We start from the raw sequence: 23,653 nt of genomic DNA, 5'->3' as shown, positions 1-23,653 counted from the left end.
TTTCAGAACAACGTCCAAACTATCGAATAAATTAAGTAGAATTAGAAAGAGTATACTGGCTGTCAATGGAAAGTGTTCGTATATGTTGTTTTAATCATCAAATTCAAACTATTTCCCTCGTAGCTTTATTGGGCTATTTTGAATTGGGCAACCTTTGAATTGGGCTATTTTCTTCGGCCGTTGATGTTTAATCTCCAAGTTTTAAAGATTCAACACAATTATTAACACAATTATTAAGTCAAATTTTTCTTTCGATCCCTTCTAATTCACTTTTCAAACCACTTCAAACTTTCTGTAGTTTTGTTTCATAATAATGCATATCAAATTGCAATCAAAGACAAACGTGTTTGCCCCAACAGATTTTGCAATAATTTTTTCAAGTGAGTCATTAATGCCTCTGGCTACATCTTGTAGCCTTACATCTACGACGTAAAGCCTCATAGTATTTGTAATTGAAGTTTCAAGGTTTTACACTGAATGAATTTCAATTTACCAAAGATTTTTTACGACATTAACTAGACAAATATGTCAGTGATATCACATTTGTGATTTCTGTTGGAAGATTCTACAACATTTTGGCTATTTTAACAGTTAGTACCCCAGAATTGATGATGTGCTATTTATATGAGCCGTTTCTTTCACAGTGCGTACATCCTGGCAAAGTGTGAAGCGGGGTAAAGTTCTAGTTGATGGGCTTCTTGCTTTCTTGGAAAGTAGCTGAGTTCTATGAATGTAGCGTCCAGGAATAAATTGATAGCCCAAAATAGTCCTCGTGAAGTTGTTATGATAAGTTTAAGCTCATAAGTTTATTAATCCACATTCACAACAAATACCAACCAGGGTTTTCTCCAGCGGTTTGCGATCGTGCGGAAGTCCATGTAACTACTTACATATTAACTCGACTATTTACTTAAACCTCAACTATTTAATTAAAACTATTATAAATAAACCAAAATAAATAAACTATAACTTATTTATATGAAAAAATAGATAAATAAATAAATAACTGAATTAAAAATAATAATAGATAAATAAAATATAAAGGAAAAATAGTAATAACAAATCCATTCTCCATCACTCTTCAATACTCAACTCCCCTCCCCTCACCCACCCTGCCCTCCCAACCTCACCTAGCCCCTACCCACCCTTACCTTCCCAGCCCACCCTTACCTCTCCAGCTACTCTTTCTCCTCTACCCAACCTACCAGCCATAATAAAATTTAACAAATTCCCCCCAAAATGAAACTACTATTTCAATCGTTCCCTTATTTCGAAGCCTTACAAGATTGTATAGATGACAGGTCAAATACCCATCTAAATTTTTTCAAAGAATATTTTGTCTTAATTTTGGGTCTTCAGACTCTTCTTCATTTGCTGAATTTTCCAAAATGCAAGTACCCTTATTTCAGCAGGATTTTAAAGTATATCAACGCTTTATTCCTAAGTTCGAGACAAAGATTTTAGAATCTTTAAGGCCTTATAAATTAGGATTTAGCAAAGGTATGAGGCTCAAAACACTTTATTTGTGCCTCATTTGAGCAGTAGATCTGTTTGTCAAGGTGTTGCAGTGTACTCAGAGATTAAACAAAAGTTACCTCCACACCTTCGCCCTTTTGAGGGTGAAGGTATTGAGGTAAGTATTTCAGAATACCTCCCCATTTGGTAATGGAGGAACTGGATAAATGCAAGTACCCTTATTCCAGCAGGATTTTAAAGTATATCAACGCTTTATTCCTAAGTTCGAGACAAAGATTTTAAGATCTTTAAGACCTTATAAATTAGGATTTAGCAAAGGTATGAGGCTCAAAACACTTTATTTGTGCCTCATTTGAGCAGTAGATCTGTTTGTCAAGGTGTTGCAGTGTAACGCAGAGATTAAAAAAAAGTTACCTCCACACCTTCGCCCTTTTGAGGGTGAAGGTGTTGAGGTAAGTATTTCAGAATACCTCCCCATTTGGTAATGGAGGAACTGGATTTATTCATGAGAGTTTCATTAACCTTCCTCAACTACTTTTCAAGATAAAAACCCCTTCCCTCTACCTAAAATCCTTCCCCGTGTGGTATATTCTGCCCATAAAGAAAATACCCTGAGAGTTATCTTAATCTAGCCTTATTTTCTGTCCGTTATTGGTCCAAAGCCTTTGACCTAGGAATTACTTAACGGTTTGATCGCTCAAAATTAGGTTGTTACTAAATTTTGAAGACCAGAGAGCTCTGATGATGGCAATAGCAATACTCAATAACCTGCAACTGTTCCAGGTATTTGTGAAAATTGGCCCCCTGCCTATCGGGGGCGTAATTTCCTACGGGGAAGGGGGCAACTGACCCTCCCATACTTCAGTCTGCTCCTCAGACCTCAGTTTGTCACCCCCAGCTGAAATTTAGTTTCTCCAAAAATCTTGTCAAAACTAAGATTTGAAGAATTAAGATTAATCCTTCAGAATTCAAGCATCCACAGAAACGGGTCAGTTTTCTTTAGTATATCTTTACCGTTCTTGTTACAATATGGCTCATTTTTTTGTTTTCACTGTAATTTTCACTTGACCCAACTATGCCCCCCAGAATTTAGACGAAATTACACCACTGCTCCCAATGGGCTGTCAGCAAGAATGAACTAAATTGGTCAAGAAGTGCCAAGATTTTTCCCATTTTATTGAAATCTCAGTTTTGGTTGATGAATTGGCCAGTCCTTCGGTGAAATCTTTTAGCTTCCTACTCTCAATGATTTTGACTAGCAAAATCTCTGTTTACAACTAACTATAGGCTATGCATTCTTCCCAATTTTCACCAGCCCTACCAATGTTAGTAAAACAAATGTTTCCGTAGTTCTAGGTATTACGTTACCTACTCTGATGTATACTTTTACATGCTGAATTCAGTTTCAGAGGTCTCATTTAGGCTAATTATAAGGCAAAACTAGGGAGTTTCGTTTTTGGTGATGTTAGGTAATTGGTATACAATCTTGGATCCAGGTAGAGCATCCCACGCGTTTCAGTTTTGAAACTTTTGCCAGCAATTGAGCTCCTTAGCCGAGATAGAGGCCAAATGACATGACATTCTTTCTAGGTGATTCTTTTGTTGGCAGGTATTTTACTTTAAAATAAGAGTACTTTGCTGGTCTAGAATATCGCGTCTGACAAGGAACAAGGTTGCATCGACGAAAATGCTTCTTTCTAGGTGATTCTTTTGTGAAACAAATGAATTCGTTATAGGCGATTCTTTTGTTGGCGTGTGTTTTACTTTAAAATAAGAGTACTTTGCTGGTCTAGAATATCTCATCTGAGAAGAAACAAGGTTGCATCGACGAAAATGCTTCCTCTTGTTGGACACAAAATGCTGCTATTGCTCAACTAAAACCTAAAATAGGAATAAAAGTTTAATGTTCGCGTTTTCGGAGAGAGTAGACTTTCTTCTTGGTTATGTACAAGCAATGTTATACAGTTTGTCTCTTGTAACAGTTTGATGAAACACTGTTTAAGATGCTAAGTCTGTGTCGGACTTCAATATACAACATTGGTTTTTGTCAAATCGATTGAAATTGTCTCCAGGGTTACGGATTTTGTTAAAGAGTGATCATGACAGCATATACATACGAATTAAACTAAAACTATAACGAAATTTAATACATTTATTTCAAAACGATTGTGTTGGAGGGGGGGGGGGCAAGGGTTCAGTCAAAGAGCATTGGAAACTTACAAGAAGCGAAAATCAAGATCATTAAAAAAACGCCATCTAAATTCACCAAGAATGATAAAAAAAACAATAATGCAATCTAAACATTAAATATCAGCTGCGTTAATTTATTTCTATAGTACAACTGTTTAATTGTTTAAAAAGGCAAAACGAGTAGTTTTCCTCACTAAGCTATGTTCTGACTGATAAACTAGCACTCGCTATTTAATGATTAACCACTTTATTGATGAAAGAATTGCCTGTTTTTATACAATTTATGAAATTTTATGGACAGGAACAAGTTTTTTTTTTTTTTTTTCTTTTTTTTTTTTTTTTTTTTTTTTTTATCAACTAGCCCACGGCCTGACTAGCCCTAAGTATTTCGAAGTCAATTAAAAGGCCTTGATGATGAAATTTACTTTTCAAAGTTTCAGTTTGGACCTAGACAAAAATGACCTTTAATTGAAATTCAATTTTTAATAAAGTGCATTGAAGCTTATTTAAAATTTATAGATATGCTAGGTAACACTTTGCTGTCAAGGGTAAAATTTTTATTCGTATTTAACTTACATTAAAAGGTAAAGAAAAGGAACGTTTTTTATGACCTTTGTTCAAAATGGACCCTTGTGGCTCAGTTCGGTGAGTCCACCCATATTAATAAAAGGTCACAGATTCGTCTAATATTCGACAAAATTCAACACATTCGTCAGTTTTACTACTTTCCCTCTCGAATACCCTTAAATACCTCTCGAAGTAACTTTTGCACTTTCGTTTGCTTTTGATTTTCTGTTGGAGCCTGTTTTTTCTGTTGGAGCCTGATTTTCTGTTGGAGCCTGTTGGAGCCTGTTTTCTGTTTGATTTTCTGTTGGAGGAATATTTATTGTCTATATACCTTTCAAATTTTCGATTATGAACTTACTTTAATCACTTAATTACTAATCAAGGTAATAAATCAATTACTAATCAAGGTAATCACGGTTAAATAATCGCTGTTTGGATAATATTTTCTTTAGTTTCTGATCAAACTTATGTTTCAAGCCAAAAGTTAAAGAATTTACATACTTATCACTATAGCATCTAACGCCAAATGTAATGGAATGTCACTTCGAAAACTTTTGGCAAAACTAAACCATTTTTGTTTTTAAACTACTTTCCTTAAACCATTAATCCACAATATTCCTTTCTATTCGCATAACTATTCAGTAGGTCACCTCTTATTAAGATTATCAAATAAAATTAGTTTTTTCCTTATATTTGTTTGTATTATTGGCCCTCTTTCCCCCAAACAACCTCTGTGTACATACCTCCCAACAAAGTTTGGTATTTTATGTTGAGTCAACTTTAGAACAAACTGAAAATTGGTTTTTAAAAAAAACATCACATATTTTGTCGTCAAAGCTTTTTCTTGTTCTGGTGGTCCCCAAATGGGACCACCAAAGATTGCCGAAGATTGTTCTTTTCGGCCAACCTTCTAGTGCTAAACGGAAAGCAGGTCGTCCTCGTCTGGGGTGGGAGGACGTCATAAGGAAAGATTTAAGGAAAATAGAAACTTCCTGGGAGGGTGTAAAGAAGGAGGCTTTGAATATGTTGGGATGGAGAAGCAGCGTTTGTTGCTGTGTTGGCCTCAGGCGGCTTGTTGGTATAGTGAGTTGTTAGTTATAGTAGTAGTAATATTATAGATACCTTGGGAATATCCTTATGAATACGTAAAATCCAGCATACGCAATATTTCTCAGTGGTGTCAATTCATGAAAATGTAGAGAATGGATGATTTTTCAATATCTAAAGGGGAAGCAAATATGTTGTTGTTTTAAGTCTTAACAGTGAAAATGAAAAAAAATACTGTCAGTGAATTTGCGCAAAAAAAAACATATTTCAAAATCTGGGAGGATCCTGGGGGACCAGTGTTCAGTCCTCGGACGCCTTCTTCGCCCATTAAATGCACAAAAATCCGCAAAATTGATGCTAAGTTACGCTATTTTGATTTTATAAAAGTTTATTTGTTTATAACACGTAGTAGATCTTACTTTAAACTGAAAATTAGTTCCCCAAAAATTTCTCCTAAATATGGAAACCACATCTTTAAGAAATGGAAAGAAATGATATCCTATCAATCCGAACTAAAATGTTAATGGGACATCTTGTTAAATGCAGCACATCCAAGTACAGAATTGTGTAAGGGTATTTTGAGGCCCAAAACTGTCCAATTTTGCCAAATAACGGCCTTTTCATGAGTATTTCACAATCACCTGTAAACCAGATGATCTAGCTTGTAATTTCTTGCAAATAGTACCTCTGCTAACTGTAAATTTAGCTTACTTTATACTCAATTTTTATTTTCGCATTGTTTACAGAGCGGAAAAAAAGTTTGTCATATAAAGGAGATTACAAAAATGCTTTACTTTTAAAAAAGGTGCCTTTCTTGTACCCCATGAAAAAAATTTGGCCTCTTTTTTTCTTTGGCTTGCTTCTGGAGAGTAGCTCGAGTATTTTTATTGGGGGTGGGGGTAATAGGGGTCCATATCCGGATAGTCAAGGGTCATGTGCTATATATTAATTTTTTCTCCTAATTATTGGGGGGGGGGGTACAACTGCCCACCTTGCTCCCCTGAAACGATGCCCCTGGCTTGCCTCCTTATCCTTATCCTATGCCTCCTTGTATTTCTATGCACAAGCTAGTATCTAACTAATCAGTAAATTTTTAACGTCATCAAGGTCTGAAAAAGTGTCAGTTTGATTTAATATAGCGTCACGCTGTCCATCGTGGATGAATGATGATTCGCCTCTGACTTATTCCACAAAAAGATAGCTCATCCTTATTCGCCCAATTTATTGCCTCTCATGCTACCTAAGAATTTGGACATGCCAAATTGGCAACCTTTGGCTGTTCTAACATAGATATTTACATGTTGATTGAAATCTTTGTTTGATTTTATAAATGTGAGCCAAATCACAAATTGTATAATGTGAATGTGCAAGTGAATTATCCTAACCCGCCAAAATGCGTGTTTTAATTTTTAGGCCTCTTCACCTTCTTCAGTTTAAGCCGTAGTTTAGTTCTGTCATTCAGAAGCGGTTTTCCTTTTTTTTTGTCAATTAAGATATTTTTGTACAGCGCCAGTATTCAAATCTAGATTTAGACGGTCTTAAAAATGCAGTCACGACGTTTTCTGCAAGTAAACTCATTGCTTTAGTGTTCACCAAATCCAATAACTTTTCGCATTTTTTTTTCGCAATATTTGCAAAAAATCCTTATTTTTGCAGACTTGTTGACTATGTTTTTTTGTGCACTTGCAAAATTCAACCTTTGCAAACACGATCTGAAGCTATTTTTTTAAAGTAAAAATCTTCACAAAAAAGAACAATGTGGGATCTCATATATATATATATATATATATATATATATATATATATATATATATATATATATATATATATATATATATATATATATATATATATATATATATATATATATATATATATATATATATATATATATATATATATATATATATATATATATATATATATATATATATATATATATATATATATATATATATATATATATATATATATATATATATATATATATATATATATATATATATATATATATATATATATATATATATATAAAACAGGTAACCTGGTTTCGCCCTTCAGAGTGGAACTTAAAAGCGAAATATAGAAAAGATAAATATGAGATTAATTCTCCCTCCCCCCAAAAAAGAAATAGACAGATCCATATGTCAACATTTCAAAATGATTTCAGAAAATTTAAACTAGGGGTGTTTATAAAGAAAAAGAGGGGGAGATTAATTCTCCCTCCCCCCAAAAAAAATAGACAGATCTATATGTCAACATTTCAAAATGATTTCAGAAAATTTAAACTAGGGGTGTTTATAAAGAAAATACGCTATGTAAAAACAGATAGAGAGTAGTTAAGAGAAAGGAAGTAAAAGAGAAACTTACGAAGGAGAGAGAAACTCTTGAGACGTTTTATTATTATTATTATTTTTTATAATGTTTTTTTAAATTTTTGCTGAATTTAGTTGGTCTTAAAAATGCAGGTAAAAACACTCTTCTTTTAAACCATTAGACAAAATTCTATGTTAGGTAAGCGTCCTTCTTCTGAAATCTTTGGCAACCCATCTCCCAAAAAAATCTTTGGCTATCAAAATCATATCATCTTTAAACCTTTGGAGGTCAGTTTGACCAAGTTCACTTTCATTTTTGTGATTTTTTAGTTTTATGACAATCAATATAGTCTAAAATTTATTTATTAAGTCCTATAGGTCTCCCCTAAAATTAAAAATTAATAAAAAATCAACAATAAGTTATAACCATTAAATATAATTTAAGGGAAAAATAAAACCTAAATTTTAAAATCAATGCTATAAAAAACTAAAGAGTATTTTCCATACTGAAGTATATGTTTTCCTGGTCAGTAGGATGAAGAGCGCATATATATGAGTTTTTTTGGGCGAGAGGGTTAACAATTAAAAAAAAATGATTTTATTTAATAATATTAATACAAAGTGCTGGAAATACGGGAAAATTTGGGATTTCGGGAAGGGGTGGTTCTCTCTTCTCTGCCCGTCATTACGTCCCTGATGAAGGGTAGTTTCTCTGAATTTTGTTCGTGTAAATATCACTGTTATTTTAGTTGGCTGATTTGTTCAGGCGTCACTGACTCTTTTACACCGGTTTAAAAATAATCCATTTCCTGATAATAAAACTGAATCTAATTACTCTTATAGTAGCACTGGTTTTCAAAGAACATTAAGAAATTGTTTGACACTTGACAATTTGACAGTTTGACAGTTAAAGACCATTTTTTGAAATACCCCTTGTCTTGTACTTTGAAATACACGATGGAAAATGCTAGAACAAAAATCAGGAGGTTTATTCTTGGTGACTTTTATTCTATTGTTTATCATAATATTACATTATAATAATTATTATAATTTATTATAATAATAGATTATAATTGTACACCATTTCTACTAACATGGTTTTACTTACTTTTATCCTGGCACTGCTTTGAGAGAGCGGATAATAAATTATCAACTTATATAATCTCCAATTCAAGAAAATGGAAAAATGTCATGAAAATTTGGCGCTTCATTTAGGCTTAATAGATAACAGGGACTACTAAAATTGCAGCAGCATTTTAGTTTTCTGGAGAACTAGGACGGACTGAATCTGGATAGCATAGACGGCTACTGCCGTTTCAGTTTCCTGTTTCTGGTTATGGCACAAAGAGACGCCAATAAATAGGCCGGCATTCCGAAAAATAGAAGTGAAAATGGGTTGTTCCGTTTTCTGTGAGCTTTATCAAGCAATAATTTTGAAACAGAAGCCACAAGGCTTACCAAAAAAGATAAATAAGCTTCTAAAAGCTCTCAGGAATGGTCAAATAAAGAGACTTTTTCACTAACTGAAATCTGGAAAGACAAATTTGAGGACCGGCAAACTGGACGGAAAACAGGAGAACGAAGAACTTAGAGACAGGTAGCAGTCTAAATCAGCAATTTGGGCTGCCACTTGTCTCCTTCCTTCCCAGTTTTTTAGAAAACGCTGAATGTAAACGCACTCTAATGCTGCTGACGTATTCGCCAGCACAACTATAAGAATTCCAAAGCAAGCTAAAATTAAGCTACGTTATAATTTATTAAATTTAATGTTTAATTAAAATTTAGAAATAAAAGCAATAAAGTAAAATGAAAGTTTATTAAAAGTAAAAACTAGTTTTAAAAATATTATTGCTTTCTCCATTGTCCCATTTTTGGACCACAGTGTTCCATTTCAGAAGAAAAAAAAGAAACGAGTCTTTAATTTTTGGCCTAATATGAATTAAAGCTACAAAAAGAAAAAGAATTATTTGTCTTGAGGTGTTTATAATCAACCTTAGTATTTTGCCGTCATACTTAGCAATATCCCATACATTTTCGTCCTTGTGTCAAGAAACAGCCATGGATGACGATTCCAAAATATAGGGGGAGGGGACTGGAGGAGGCAAGAATTTTCTTCATTTAAAATAATGAAGTTACAAAAAAAGTATATTTAAAAATCTAGGGGGAGGACAATTTGTTTTCTTTTTATTTTCCGAATGAAAATGTAGAAAAAAGACATGTTTTAAAATCTAAGGGGCAACTCTAATTGGAGCCCTTGAAAACAGTTGTGGACCTTACATTGCGTGAAGTTATAGTTACATAATCTTCGATTCTTAAACAAGTAAGAAAAAAGAAAGTTAGCCAGCTTATCCTTGGTGACTATTTCAGCAAGTGTATACTTGTGTTCAGTTGTTTATTACAATCATGGAATGTAATTATAAACTGTCGTTTCTGTTAGCCTCTGAAGAAACAAACATTTTATGTAATTTTAGAATGAAAGGCGCCATCATTGAAGTTTGATTCTGGCTTTTGGCAGCCTTTAATATTCGGCTTATTGTTAGTCATTTCTTACCTGAAATTCTGGCGTAGTGTTTGTTTTATTTAGTCTGGCCTTGGTTGTGACTGTGATTGTCATTTTGTAGCAAATTAATTTAATTCTGATCATTTTAGATCCTTTCTAGATTATGAATAAAAAAGGAAATCACATTAAAAGTGAGAAATGGTTTGAATATTTACTACATCGATAGCCTTATTCTTTTTGGTAAATTTGACAGGTTTTTAGAAGTCAAGGCATTGTCACACTCAGAGTTATCCCTTAGAGGACTGCCCAAGAACAACCAGGCTCTTTGTTTCTGCTATGGAAGATTTCTTATTTTCCTATTTTTCTGCACCTCTAATGGCTTCTTATTCCCCTGGAGACATTGCCCCTTGGCTTCTCCTCCAACACCCACGAGGGACATTCCTATAAAAAGAAAGTTTATTCGGAAAACTCATCTCAAAACTAATTTTTTAAATAAATACATTACTTTATTTCTGCTTGTCTTCAGTTGTAATATAGCTCTTTACTTTTCTTCGAAAAACTGATTTCTTGGAAAATGTCTAAAAAAAAATTGATATGTTAAAAGACAACAATGACCTAAATATCTGCTACATCAAATGCCAAGATAACCTTTCTTGTTTCGTAAACTTTACAAGTTGAAATTTTTTCAAGTTTGTGCAAGTTGAGACAGTGCCATAGTCGGAATTATAGTTCAGGTGACTTTCCACAATTTTATATAGGGGGTGCAACCAAGAGTAATAACAGAGGAGGAAAGGGACAACAGCCCTTTCTGAAAAAGAGAAATGCACAAAAACTTTAACATTATGTAATACTAAAATACATGTAGCTACTTTTCTAGAAAATATGCCAATTTTAAGGCCTGTCTCCTTTAAAGAAAATTTATGCAGGTTTGTCTTCCCCTGGGAGAACTTCTGACTAAAATAAAGCCATTATCCTTTACTTTTCAAGAGGTATATTAAATTAGTATGTATTTGAAAAGGATATTTTAGCTGTTTCTGGTTTAGTTGGAAGTGGGGGGGGGGGTCAGATAATCTTCCCTTGGCTGTTTCACTGGCCTTATTTATTTCTTGTACTTGATCCACTCAAATATAATATATTACTGTGCTAGGAATCGGGCACCCACATGGGATTTTTTTTGGCGGGGAATCATCAAAATAAAATTATTTGGTAAGTTGAATTAGAACTGCCCAGAAATTCTGAAAAGATTATGGTTTTGGGATGGGGCATGATCAAAAACAGACCTTTTTCCTATGTACATTCTTCCCAGGAATACATATTTATTAAAGAAGGAAAATAATTATTTCTATTACTTCTATGACGAAACCATTTTTGCAGGTGACCATTCAAAAGGACGGAAATTCATACCCATCCACATTGCAAATTAGTGATGTAACCGTGGAGGATGCCGGCAAATATAAAGTTACAGCGAAGAACGAACTTGGCGAAAGTAATGCAACGATTAGCCTCAATTTCGACAGTAAGTCTGACTTTCTAATTAGCAATCTTGCTTTCTAGTTGCATGCTCGGGCACGTGTGATGATATTAAATTTCATTAAGCTAGCTGCGAAATTTAATAGCAGAATAATCAATGGTTTTTTGTATTCAAGTTAGCAGTAGTTGGCTTTGGGAATTTTAGAAAGGCCTCTCACGATCAAAATGTGTTGTTAATAGTTTTGTTTTTATCATTTGCCTTAAATAGTTCTGATGAAAACTTCTTTTTTTTAAGTTTTGTTTCATACACAATTAATTTTGCAATTATTGAACCACACACCTCCAGAGTTGTCAATTCTCAAAAATGTAAGGCAGCTAGCTTCATTAAGCTAGCTACGAAATTTAATAGCAGAATAATCAATGGTTTTGTGTATTCAAGTTAGCAGTAGTTGGCTTTGGGAATTTTAGAAAGGCCTCTCACGATCAAAATGTGTTGTTAATAGTTTTGTTTTTATCATATGCCTTAAATGGTTCCGATGAAAACTTCTTTTTTTTAAGTTTTGTTTCATACACAATTAATTTCGCAATTATTGAACCACACACCTCCAGAGTTGTCAATTCTCAAAAATGTAAGGCAGCTAGCTTCATTAAGCTAGCTGCGAAATTTAATAGCAGAATAATCAATGGTTTTGTGTATTCAAGTTAGCAGTAGTTGGCTTTGGGAATTTTAGAAAGGCCTCTCACGATCAAAATGTGTTGTTAATAGTTTTGTCTTTATCATATGCCTTAAATGGTTCCGATGAAAACTTCTTTTTTTTAAGTTTTGTTTCATACACAATTAATTTCGCAATTATTGAACCACACACCTCCAGAGTTGTCAATTCTCAAAAATGTAAGGCAGCTAGCTTCATTAAGCTAGCTGCGAAATTTAATAGCAGAATAATCAATGGTTTTTTGTATTCAAGTTAGCAGAAGTTGGCTTTGGGAATTTTAGAAAGGCCTCTCACGATCAAAATCTGTTGTTAATAGTTTTGTTTTTATCATTTGCCTTAAATGGTTCCGATGAAAACTTCTTTTTTTTTAAGTTTTGTTTCATACACAATTAATTTCGCAATTATTGAACCACACACCTCCAGAGTTGTCAATTCTCAAAAATGTTAGGCAGCTAGCTTCATTAAGCTAGCTGCGAAATTTAATAGCAGAATAATCAATGGTTTTGTGTATTCAAGTTAGCAGTAGTTGGCTTTGGGAATTTTAGAAAGGCCTCTCACGATCAAAATGTGTTGTTAATAGTTTTGTTTTTATCATTTGCCTTAAATGGTTCCGATGGAAACTTCTTTTTTTTAAAGTTTTGTTTCATACACAATTAATTTCGCAATTATTGAACCACACACCTCCAGAGTTGTCAATTCTCAAAAATGTTAGGCAGCTAGCTTCATTAAGCTAGCTGCGAAATTTAATAGCAGAATAATCAATGGTTTTTTGTATTCAAGTTAGCAGTAGTTGGCTTTGGGAATTTTAGAAAGGCCTCTCACGATCAAAATGTGTTGTTAATAGTTTTGTTTTTATCATTTGCCTTAAATGGTTCCGATGGAAACTTCTTTTTTTAAAGTTTTGTTTCATAAACAATTAATTTCGCAATTATTGAATCACACACCTCCAGAGTTGTCAATTCTCAAAAATGTAAGGCAGGGGGCAACACTTGTTTCCCAGATATAAGGCGTGAGCAATTTTGTTGTTTTTCGATTTTTTTCAGTGCAAGTACGCAAAAAGGTATTTTTCAACGAAAATAGCAACAAAAAGCTATTTTTTAAAACCTAAATGGTGGAGGAAATCTAAAAGGGTGATTACTCCCTTCTCCTCTACCCTCCCCGATTAACGATCCTGAAAAGGTGGCTTTTTGGATTATGTTATTGATAGTAATGCAAGCTATTTGACAATTTAAGTTATTTTTGTAGTCTATTTTGAATGAGGTTTATTTTATATTTTGCTGAAGCCGATTGCTTTTTAGCAGTCACTCATAATGGGCTTAGCAGACCGCTAGTAGGACTGAACTAGGATTAATTAGTAGGCTTAATTTAAATAGGTTTTGTGAAATAATTAAGAAACAATCCTAAAGTGCACAGAAAATGTGATATTCACAAAGTATCTGAACGGGCTCAAGATTGAAACAGCCTCTGCTTAAACTATGCATGAACTAGAACTACATTGAGGTTTAAAGCAGATGCACGGTTGGCCTGGACCAGGTCTTCATATTTATGTATTTATTTGCATCTATTTATTTACAGTAACATATATGTTTATTATTGCATTTACCATATTTATTTATTTATTTATAAACTATATATTTGTTACATCATATAATAATGTTTATATTACTTGTTTGTATATCAATAGATATTTATTATTTTATCTTTTATATTTATTTACTATATAGAGTTATATGTATACAATAAATATATATATTTATTCACTTATTTATGCCAAAGCTATTTTATATAATAAAAACAAATTACATCAGATATACTGAGTAAAATTCCAAAATAAAAATTTTACTAAAAAAGATGAAAAAAGGAATAAACAAAAAAAGAAAATGTAGATGGAAAAAAGACTAGGCATCAAATTCAGAAATCAGGACAAAATTTACCTGAAATAAGTAATCATGCCTAGTTATCTTAATGTCTTTATTAAAGTCCAAATACAAATATAAAATGGATTTCAAATTTTTCAGGGTTAGTAGACATAATGTCTTTAACTGACGAAGTGACCTCGAACTCAGATCTTTCCATGACACAAATTTTAATTTCTTTTCCCCTTTTTAAGGTTAAATTTCTGAAAAAAGATCCATCTCATATGCTGATTATGGATATATATTTCAATTAACTTCTGAGCTACCAATTTTTGTTAGAAAATCTCTTGAAAGAACGGAGTTTCTCGAGAAATATTTATATGCCTAAATCAATAATGCTTAAAATGTTTAAAATAATTGTCGAGTAATATTTGATAAGATCTATTTCACTGTTTACGAAAGGCAAAAATCGAAATTGAAAAATTTGTTACATTCTAAAATTTTTAGCTTCAAGACCCTACAGCGCCCCCCAAATCTAGAACTTGACTTACTTGACTTAAGGCTCCTGCCGCGTTGGGGTGGTGTAGAGAGCGTCACAACTCTGCTCCTCCAGGCTGACTGGTCTGCTGCTATTAGCGGAGCCTCGTCGACAGCAATGTTAGCCATCTCCAGGAATTTCTTGAGGCTATCCTTCCACCTTATCTGAGGTCTTCCCCTCGGGCGAGACCAGGCATGAACTTTATCGTCAAAATCGTAGACTATTCGGGCTGGGGTTGTCGTCGACATACGCAGGAGGTGTCCGAACCATCTGAAAGTACGCTGCACTGTTTGGACGGAGAATGGCACTTGGGAGGTGAGTGCGAGGAACCTTGCGTTGCGTACAAAATCGTCCCATCAAAGTCCCTCAATCCGACGCAGCTGTTTCGTCTGGAAGACGTCTATCATGCTGAGGATTTTTGATTTGAGAGGCCAGGTTTCCGCTGCATAGAGGAGGACCGAGCTTACGGATGCATTATAAATTCGCATCTTCGTGCGCCTAGATATATGCGGCATTCTCCAGAGATTGTTGAGCCTTCCGACGATAGACGAGGTTTTTGAAATTCGGCTGTACACCTCTTCCTCTATAGAGCTGTCATTAGACAGCACGAAGCCAAGATAAGTGAAGTTTTTTACAAATTCAGCAGGAGCTCCGCAAACAGTTTTTTGCTCAGGGGACGAGACTGAGCTTGGGGGCTCAATTGCCATTATCTTCGTTTTAAGCCAGTTTATTTTCAGCCCTACTTTTGCTGCCTCTTGCTGCAGGACTTCCAGAGTGTGAATCAACTGGTGGATCAAGTCAACAACGAGACCGAGATCACCTGCGAAGTCAGTGTCCGTTAGAACGCGATCTCCAAACTGCAGACCAAAGGGCAGGCGATTTGTTGTTCGTGTCATGACATGGTCTATCACGCAATTGAGCAGTTCCTGGGCGGCGACACATCCTTGGCGTACACCGGTTTTGATGCCGAATGTCGTGCTCCGTTTGCCGTTGACTTGGACGCAACTCACGGTCTCTTCCTAAAGCTTTTTAAACAACTTGCAGTATTTGTCTGGTAGACCAGTTGATCGAAGTATCAGTCAGAGCGAGTTGCGATCCACCGAGTCAAACGCAGTCTTGAAATCCACAAAGGCTACATATGCTTTCCTCCTGAATTCCTTCGTCTTCTCAATTAACTGGCGCATGGTAAAGATTTGTTCGACTGTGGATCTCCTGGGCATCAGCCCCGCCTGCTGGACTTTCCACTTTCTTCTGAGTATACTTGTGCATCTATCCAGCAGGGTCATAGCAAAGAGCTTTCCAGGCACTGAAGGTAGCGTTATGCCTCTGTAGTTCGAACAGAAGGGAAGCTCTTGCTCCCCTTTCTCTTCCATTAGCACAGGATTATACCAGCTTGCCAGTCCTTCGGGATCCATTCTGTGCGCCAAACCACAGAAAACAGCATTTGGAGCCAAATTAGCATCGCCGGTCCGGCATACTTCAGGAGCTCGTCTCACAATTGCTCCATTTTTCTTGCTCCTGAAACCCCAGATGAACTTTTACTTACAACAAACCTTTAAAGAATGGATCGTCGGAAGGGAATGATGGGTCATCTACTAATCTGATTAAGTGCATAGCACCAAATATTGTAATCCCGCTTTCCCATGTGTTCAACCTCTGTTTTAAAACCGGAAGATTTCCTTCTTGTTTCAACTCTGCAAGAATTATCTCTTTGTATAAAAGAGGAGACCCGAAGAACTCAGCAAACTATCTCCCGACTTAAATACAATGATCATTTGGGAAGTTGCTCAAAAAGTGCCTACATAACCGTATAGTCAGCTTTCTAATGAAATTTAATTTTTTCAGCGGGACACAATTTGGGATCCCGAAGTCTCACTCTACTGAGCATTCTATTATGGTAATGATTCAGTTTGTTCATGACGCCCTCGACAAAGGTGATATTCCTGCTACAATTTTTATTGACATTAAAAAGGCATTTGATACGATTTCCCATAAAATATTGCATACTAAACTTGACAACTGCGGCATAAGAGGCCCAGTTAATGACTTAGTAATGTCATACCTAAAAAACCGAAATCAGTATGTAGACGGAGGCGATACTTCTTCCTCATCAGTATCTCAATCTCAGTCAGTTGGAGTCCCACAAGGCTCTATTTCGGGTCCACTCCTATTTCTTATCTATGTTAAGGATATTAGTAATAGCATCAGAGATATTGGCCTTAACACATTATTCGCCGATGACACGGAATGCAATGTTTGCAGCCCCGACTCTAGATCTTTGAGGCTTAGGTTGGAATCAGCACTGAAGAGGCTTATCTTATGGTTTTCGAGAAATAAATTGACTATTAATTGTACTAAGACAAAATTCATCATCTTCTCTCGTACTGGGAAAATAGCACCGGAAATTATGATGATTAATATTCAAGGTCTACTCATTGAAATTGAAAGAGTTGATGATATTAAATATCTCGGGATAATACTGGATTCAAATTTATCATTCTGCTGTTTTTGCCCTGAAATCTCTTTATCATTCTCTAGTGCATTCCTATGTAAATTACTGTCCCATTATTTTTTTTTAATACTTTTAAAACTCATATTCTTCCTCTTCAGAGGCAACAAAATAAAGCTCTGTGTATATTGAAAAATTGCCTCCCTAGCCGGTATTCTCACCCTGGTAAATCGTCAACGAAAAGTATGTACCAAATTTCAAATATCCTTCCACTGGATCTTTTCCCTTCTTTCCATTCTGTTCTTTATATCATTAAACACGTTCAAGGTCTTTTGCCTGAGTATTTTTATTTGCATAATAATTTTTTTCAGGATGCTAATCAGGTTTTCCATGCATATTGGACCCGTGGCAGTTCTGTAGTCCGTCAGGCTTTAATAAAATCTGAAAGGTCCCGTTTTTCACCTAGGCATAGTATTATAAATAATTGGAATAAATTTCATAGTTTTTTAGATTTGAATAATTCGTTGGTTAATAATAAAATTAGATTAATGAATCACTTAATCAGTAATTATTAATTTTATTTATTTTCTGGGGTGGATGCTCCTCATTTCGCTTTATTTATTTGGTTATTTTGATTTTATTCGGATTTTGTCTGTTGTTACCATACGGAGAGTTGAAGAACAATCTTTTTATTCCAGTATCTAGAGATAGTATTATTTATTTATTGTTGAGTGTATATAAACCCCTACACGAGTTATTCTCACTGTGGGTCATTAATTTGATAGTTTTGTCAAAACATTTTTTATTGATTCATAAAGAACTTGAACTTGAGCTCAGCAGATATTCCACATACGCCTGCCGCTTTGTTGTTCTTCAAACGTTTTACTGATGTGTAGATTTCTGATGACGTGAAAGGAGTTCCTGTGTTACTTGTCAGCAGTTCCTGGGTGCTGGTGGCTAGGCTGATGAGTTCCTGCTCAGTCTGCGCTACGGCTTCGGTGTTGAGGAGTCCTGAGAAGTGGTCTTTCCGTAGACTGACCTGGGCAGCTTCGTCACTGAGTGGCTGGTCATCCACAGAGACAACAGATGCAACTGAGTGGGCTATGTCGCCTGTTAGATCACGGAGATTTTATAGAAACTGCCAACGTCACCTTTCTTGGCTGCACCCTCTAGCTCTTGTGCCTTCCTTTACACAAACAGCTTCTTGTCTTGCTGTATCAGTTTGTTGCGGACACCATTAAGGCTTCTATAGGTTGGCATGTCACCGACTAACCTCGCATTGCTTCTCTGCTCTATGACGTCAAGCGTATCTGACTGAATCCACGCTTTATTAGCGTGCTTTTTCCGTCCAATATTTTATGTCGCTGATTCCAGGCCATTATTTTTGAACGAGAGCCATGTGTCCTCACAATTTTCAAATGGCAGGAGTGCATCGAAGTGGTTCGAGACATCAATGGCATATTTAGACCGCATCTTCTGATCGCAGAGACGAGATACATCGATCTTGACTGGTCTTGGCTCTGAGTACTGGGCTTTGAGCCTTAGGCGCATGTTAGCGATGACTAGGCGATGGTTAGTGTTGCCTATCTCAGCTGCCCTATACGTCCTGTAGTTACTGATCGAAGTCCTCCATCTCTGTGACACGATTATGTAGTCGATCATTCTTTTGGTATGGCCTTCGTTGCTGTGCCATGTATATTTGTGAATACCCTTCCTTGCAAACATGGTATTCGTAATCACAAGGTTGTGCATGCTGCAGAGTTGTAGAAGCCTTATACCATTGTCATTTAGGGAATCCGGAGTAACTGGTCCGATGACTTGTGGCCATAAGTTGGGGTTGTCGCTCATAGTTTCATTAAGGTCACCCAGGAGAATGATAATATCGTGCGGGGATATCTTAGACAATTCATTCGTCAGGACAAAGTAGAAAGTGTCCTTTGTTTCGGTGTCGGCTTCGTTTGTCGGGGCATAAAAAACAAGGATCGTCATCTTTCTCTGCTTGTGACTGAGTTGAGCATTAGCGATTCTATCGGAGATGAGAGTGAATGAAAGTAGACACTTCTTTAATTTCTCATCAAGAACTAGTCCGACTCCTTTTCTTATGGTGGTTGTCTGGCCAGACCAGAGAAGGCGGTATCCCTCTCCTATGGGATCATTTCCATTCCCGACTAGTTGGGTTTCTGTTATTCCAGCAATAGAGATGCGGAATCGCTTCAGTTCCATCGCAAGAAGCGTCTTAGCTCCGGGAAAATTCAATGTCAACACATTCCAGGTGCCAATTAGGAGGCCACCTCGGTCAAGAAGATTCAAACGCTGGTCATTTCTCAGTCCAGGGGCAAGCAAGGGTCTTGATGGGATAATAGAAGGTTGGTCATTCGAGGCAGTTGCTAAGCTATTCGTTGCAATGTGTCTCGTGTGGAGGGTTGCAAACCTAACCGACCCTAGGCCTGGTTTCTGATTAGAGCCAGAATTTACCTGGATACTGAGAATCCTGGGGTGGGCTCCATCCACCTCATTAGGTTGAGGCTACCCTGATCGGAACGCTTAGCTTGGGGAAACCCCGTATCCAGAGATACGTGGTCAGCAGACATCGTCTGCATCATTCCGGACGAGCTCCATTCACCTCCAAATCTAGAACGTTCAAACTTAATGTCATCAGCACTAAACCAAAAAGAACTGGAAAAGAGCGGAGAGGTATACATTTTTGAAACAAAATAAAAATGTTTTTTATATATGGTCTCTGTAAATACTAATCTAAATTTCTTACATGGTATTGGCTTTTAATTTAATTGCCTTTATTAAAATCAGCCTTTTATAATTGCATTTTCAACTAGTTGCCTTGTCAATTCGTTAACAACCTTGTCATTTTGAAAACGCTTTTTAGGCGATGAAGTGGCATCAGTGCCAAAAAATGGTGTTCGTCCAACATTTACAGAGCGGCCTGTCATCAGACAGTCAGATGACGGATCAAAAGTATTTTTTGAATGTCGACTAGTTGGCGATCCACAACCAGAAGTGCAGTGGTGAGTCATATTTATGAAAATCCAAATACAAGAAGGAACTCGGAAGATTATGGGAAATTATGTGGCTAAATAAAAAAAAGACCTAAAAAACAGTGAAATTACATAAAAATGCCAAAAAAGAAAAATTGTCAAATTTTTTGGATTGCAAGGGGGAATTGTTTGACCAAGCCTACGTGCTAGTTTGTAGAAGCAACTAGTAAAAAATTGCAAACGACAAAAATCAAAAATCTCAAAAACCAAAAATCTTTGTGGGGCTACTTCAATACTTTCAATAAATTTGCAATTTTGTTTCCCCGTAAATTTTCACATGTGCAATAAATGATAATTAATAATTATTTGATATTAGATAGAATAATTACTAGAGCTATTTAATATACAAACATTGACATCCAAATAAACTTCTACTAAATGCAGAATATCAGCGAGGTATCGATTGGTAAAGTCTGAATTACATAATATTAACTGGGAAAAAAGGGTGTCTTATTCCATTACATAAAGCTATTAAATTTTAATAGCTTTTCATTATATGCAAAATGTCAACCAGATATTAATTTTCAAATTCTGAAAAACTTCTGACATGTCTATTCAGCTTTGTCCTAATTCATGTCTTAGTTTTCAAATAGCATATGTCTGATGTTGTTTCTGCTCGACCAAAACACAATCTTGCCTCTTAACTATAAGCTGGAATGGCGCAGCTTCAACATTTCTTAAATAAATCTCGATAAAACAAAGATGGTTGATAAGATTAATTTTAATTAACTAAATTTACGAATAAGCAGAGAGTGGTTAAAAAGTTATCTTTTGGTAATTAGGTTGACAAATAAACAAAAACTTGTTGGTAAAATTGACTCTATTTATCTAAATTAACTTCAATAAAGAATTGTCTATAAAATCCAATTAAATAAACTAAGTTTACCAATAAACAAAGCATTGTTGATAAAACTAACTTTTATCAATAGAACTGAGGATTAAAAAAAAGAATTGTTAATAAAATTAACTTAAATTAACTAAATTAACGCATAAACAAAGAGTTGTTGATTAAATCAGTTTTAAGTAAGTAGTTTGACTAAAAAGAGAAGTTTTGATAGAATTAGTTCTAATTAAATAAATGACCTAATAACAAGGGATTGTTAATAAAATTTACTTTAATTTAAGAATAAACAAAGAATTGTTGCTAAAATGAAGTAGAATTATTATTGAAAATGAAAAGTTAAAAATAAGCCCTATGCAATTACCAACCAAACTTTTAGCATGGACTGGCTAAGGCTAGTAATGGGCTAAATTGCTATGGCTAGTAATGGGCTAAATTGACTGACTATGGCTAGTAATGGATATGTAGATCGAAGATAGTGATGCTACACTAAAAATACAAAATAGTTCTGTTAGTCAAGTTAAGTCCCAAAATATTCAGAGAAGCAAAGAATAAGTCAAATTTTTGGTTTTTCTGTTCAATTTCACTGCTATCTGTATATCTATACATTGCTAAGTTGTTCTCCTAAAAAAAATTATACTCAGCAAAATTTTCTGGCGGCATCCTGGCGCCAAACTTTTTAAAGATAGAACCAAAAATTTTACGCAATAAGATGCTAAATTGGAATCGACATCCTGAAAAAAAACATTATCTACCATCTAGCGTCATTTTCTAGTGCTAAATTGTTGTAATTGCTAATTGGATACATAGCAGATAAAAATGAAACAATTCAGGTGTAAAACACGGGTATTTTAGATTTCATTAAATTGGGCTTAATTAAAATATTTAATTAATCATAATTAATATCATATTTAATTAAAATTAAATTAAAAAAAAAAATTATAATTGGATTATGCTCTGTTATTGTCATTATTGCCAGATGCAAGTTGGAAAAGAGGGTATTTGGCCACAATTGAATTTTGGATTTTTAATTTAGCAAAAACTTATTGTGTCTATTTCTAAGCTTTATACTTCATTTATTCATTCATTTTATTTATAACCCATCAAATAATAAAGAACTGGGCATACCCAAACAAAACGGAGTAAAAAAAGAAAAACAAATAGAAATAAACATAATCAAATAAGGAAATACATAAACAAAAATTAAGAGCAATTTTGAGAAATTACGTTCACCAGGGGGCGTGTCTAATTATTATCCTCTATCGTTCGCATAATTTATAGGATATAGTTCATATTTATAGAACATAAAATAAGGTTCAAAGTTTTGTTATTAATAAGGTATTTACGCAACATATTAAATTCCCGACAGAGAGGAAACCCGACAGAATCGGGAACAAAAAACGCTTAACACATAAGTTTAAATTAATCCTACCTCTACTAATATTCCACTTATATAGATTTAAACCAAAATCAAAAGAATAAAAAAAATTATTTATTTCTACTGAAAGTAAGGAGCAACATTAAAACTTAAAACGAACCGAAATTATTTCACATATGAGGGGGGGCCTGCCTCCTCCTCAATACCCCACTCTTTACACTAAAGTTTTTTGGGTTATAATTAAATGACCCTGGTATTTCAGAATCCTTCTTACAGGATTAAGACAAAAAGTTGAACTTTAGCGTAAAAAGCAGGGTACTGAGGAGGGACAGCCCACTTCATATAGATAGGCTGCTTTGTGAGTTAATGAGGTCTAGGACTCCCCGTTATATTGTGGCAGTAGGAAATTTTGTATTGATGGGAAGGATGTCAAATGAAGTTTAATTTTTCTTTAGTATTTGTTTTTTTTGTATATGGCTTTAATTGGCTTTTAAATACAGATTATTATTATATGGGATAATTTCTGTTCATTTTAAGTTTTAATTTTGCTCGTTGTTTTCAGTAGAAAAAACTTGTTTTCTTGATTTATTTTTTGATTGTTTTTCAAACAATCCCAGGAAATCCAGCTCTCCTTCTCTAGAAATATACACCCATATAGGGATTACTGAGTTACATTTGTCCCGTTCACATTGGCTTACCTAACGATTATAAAAATGTAAAATTGATTTCGATTGGTGGATTATTTTTAGCTGGCCAATCACAGCTCATTTTACATTAAGTAGCTTACATCACGGGATCGCATGTGTGCATCTGACATTATTGTGAACTAAAATTTAAAGTAAATGCCTTTTCTTTTTCGTTTTTGCTCCAGTATATAGTCACTTGCATATTTACTGAGATGGTTAAAAATAAGTATATTTGATTTTCTTCTCAGGTTTCACGAAGGAAAAGTGGTCGCACTTGGCTCACACTTTAAAGCTGAACTAGTGGCGGATTCTAAACTTTTCTACTTAGCAAGTTTACAAATTAGTGGTGTGACAGGTACCGACAAGGGACAGTACAAAGCCGTGGCTAAAAATGTCCACGGTGAATCACAGGCAACAATTAACCTTAATTTAGAAGGAAATGGAAAACCCAAGTAAGTCCCTATTTTTTATAAAATGTTTTGGAGAATCTTTAGAAAAATTGAAAATTCAGCGTTAATAAAAATAAATATTCTTACCTTATTGATAATTTTCAAAATATAAATAGTCTTTCTCC

General features: G+C 34.7%; 1 protein-coding gene across 1 annotated transcript in view; it reads left to right on the top strand.

Moving 5' to 3' along the window:
* The window catches only part of bt (projectin protein bent), a 379,904-nt gene that overhangs the window by 65,522 nt on the left and 290,729 nt on the right, over positions 1–23,653 (top strand). The window contains 3 exon segments of the mRNA XM_089089036.1: positions 11,470–11,611; positions 20,006–20,144; positions 23,328–23,531. Of these exon segments, the coding sequence (XP_088945162.1) occupies positions 11,470–11,611; positions 20,006–20,144; positions 23,328–23,531 (485 nt within the window).

Source organism: Artemia sp. Qi Xiang Cuo, chromosome 1 (assembly GCF_049724085.1).
Source record: "Artemia sp. Qi Xiang Cuo chromosome 1, ASM4972408v1, whole genome shotgun sequence".
NCBI lineage: Eukaryota > Metazoa > Arthropoda > Branchiopoda > Anostraca > Artemiidae > Artemia > Artemia sp. Qi Xiang Cuo.
The sequence above is the reverse complement of the archived record's forward strand: the minus strand, read 5'-3'. Positions and strand labels throughout refer to the sequence as shown.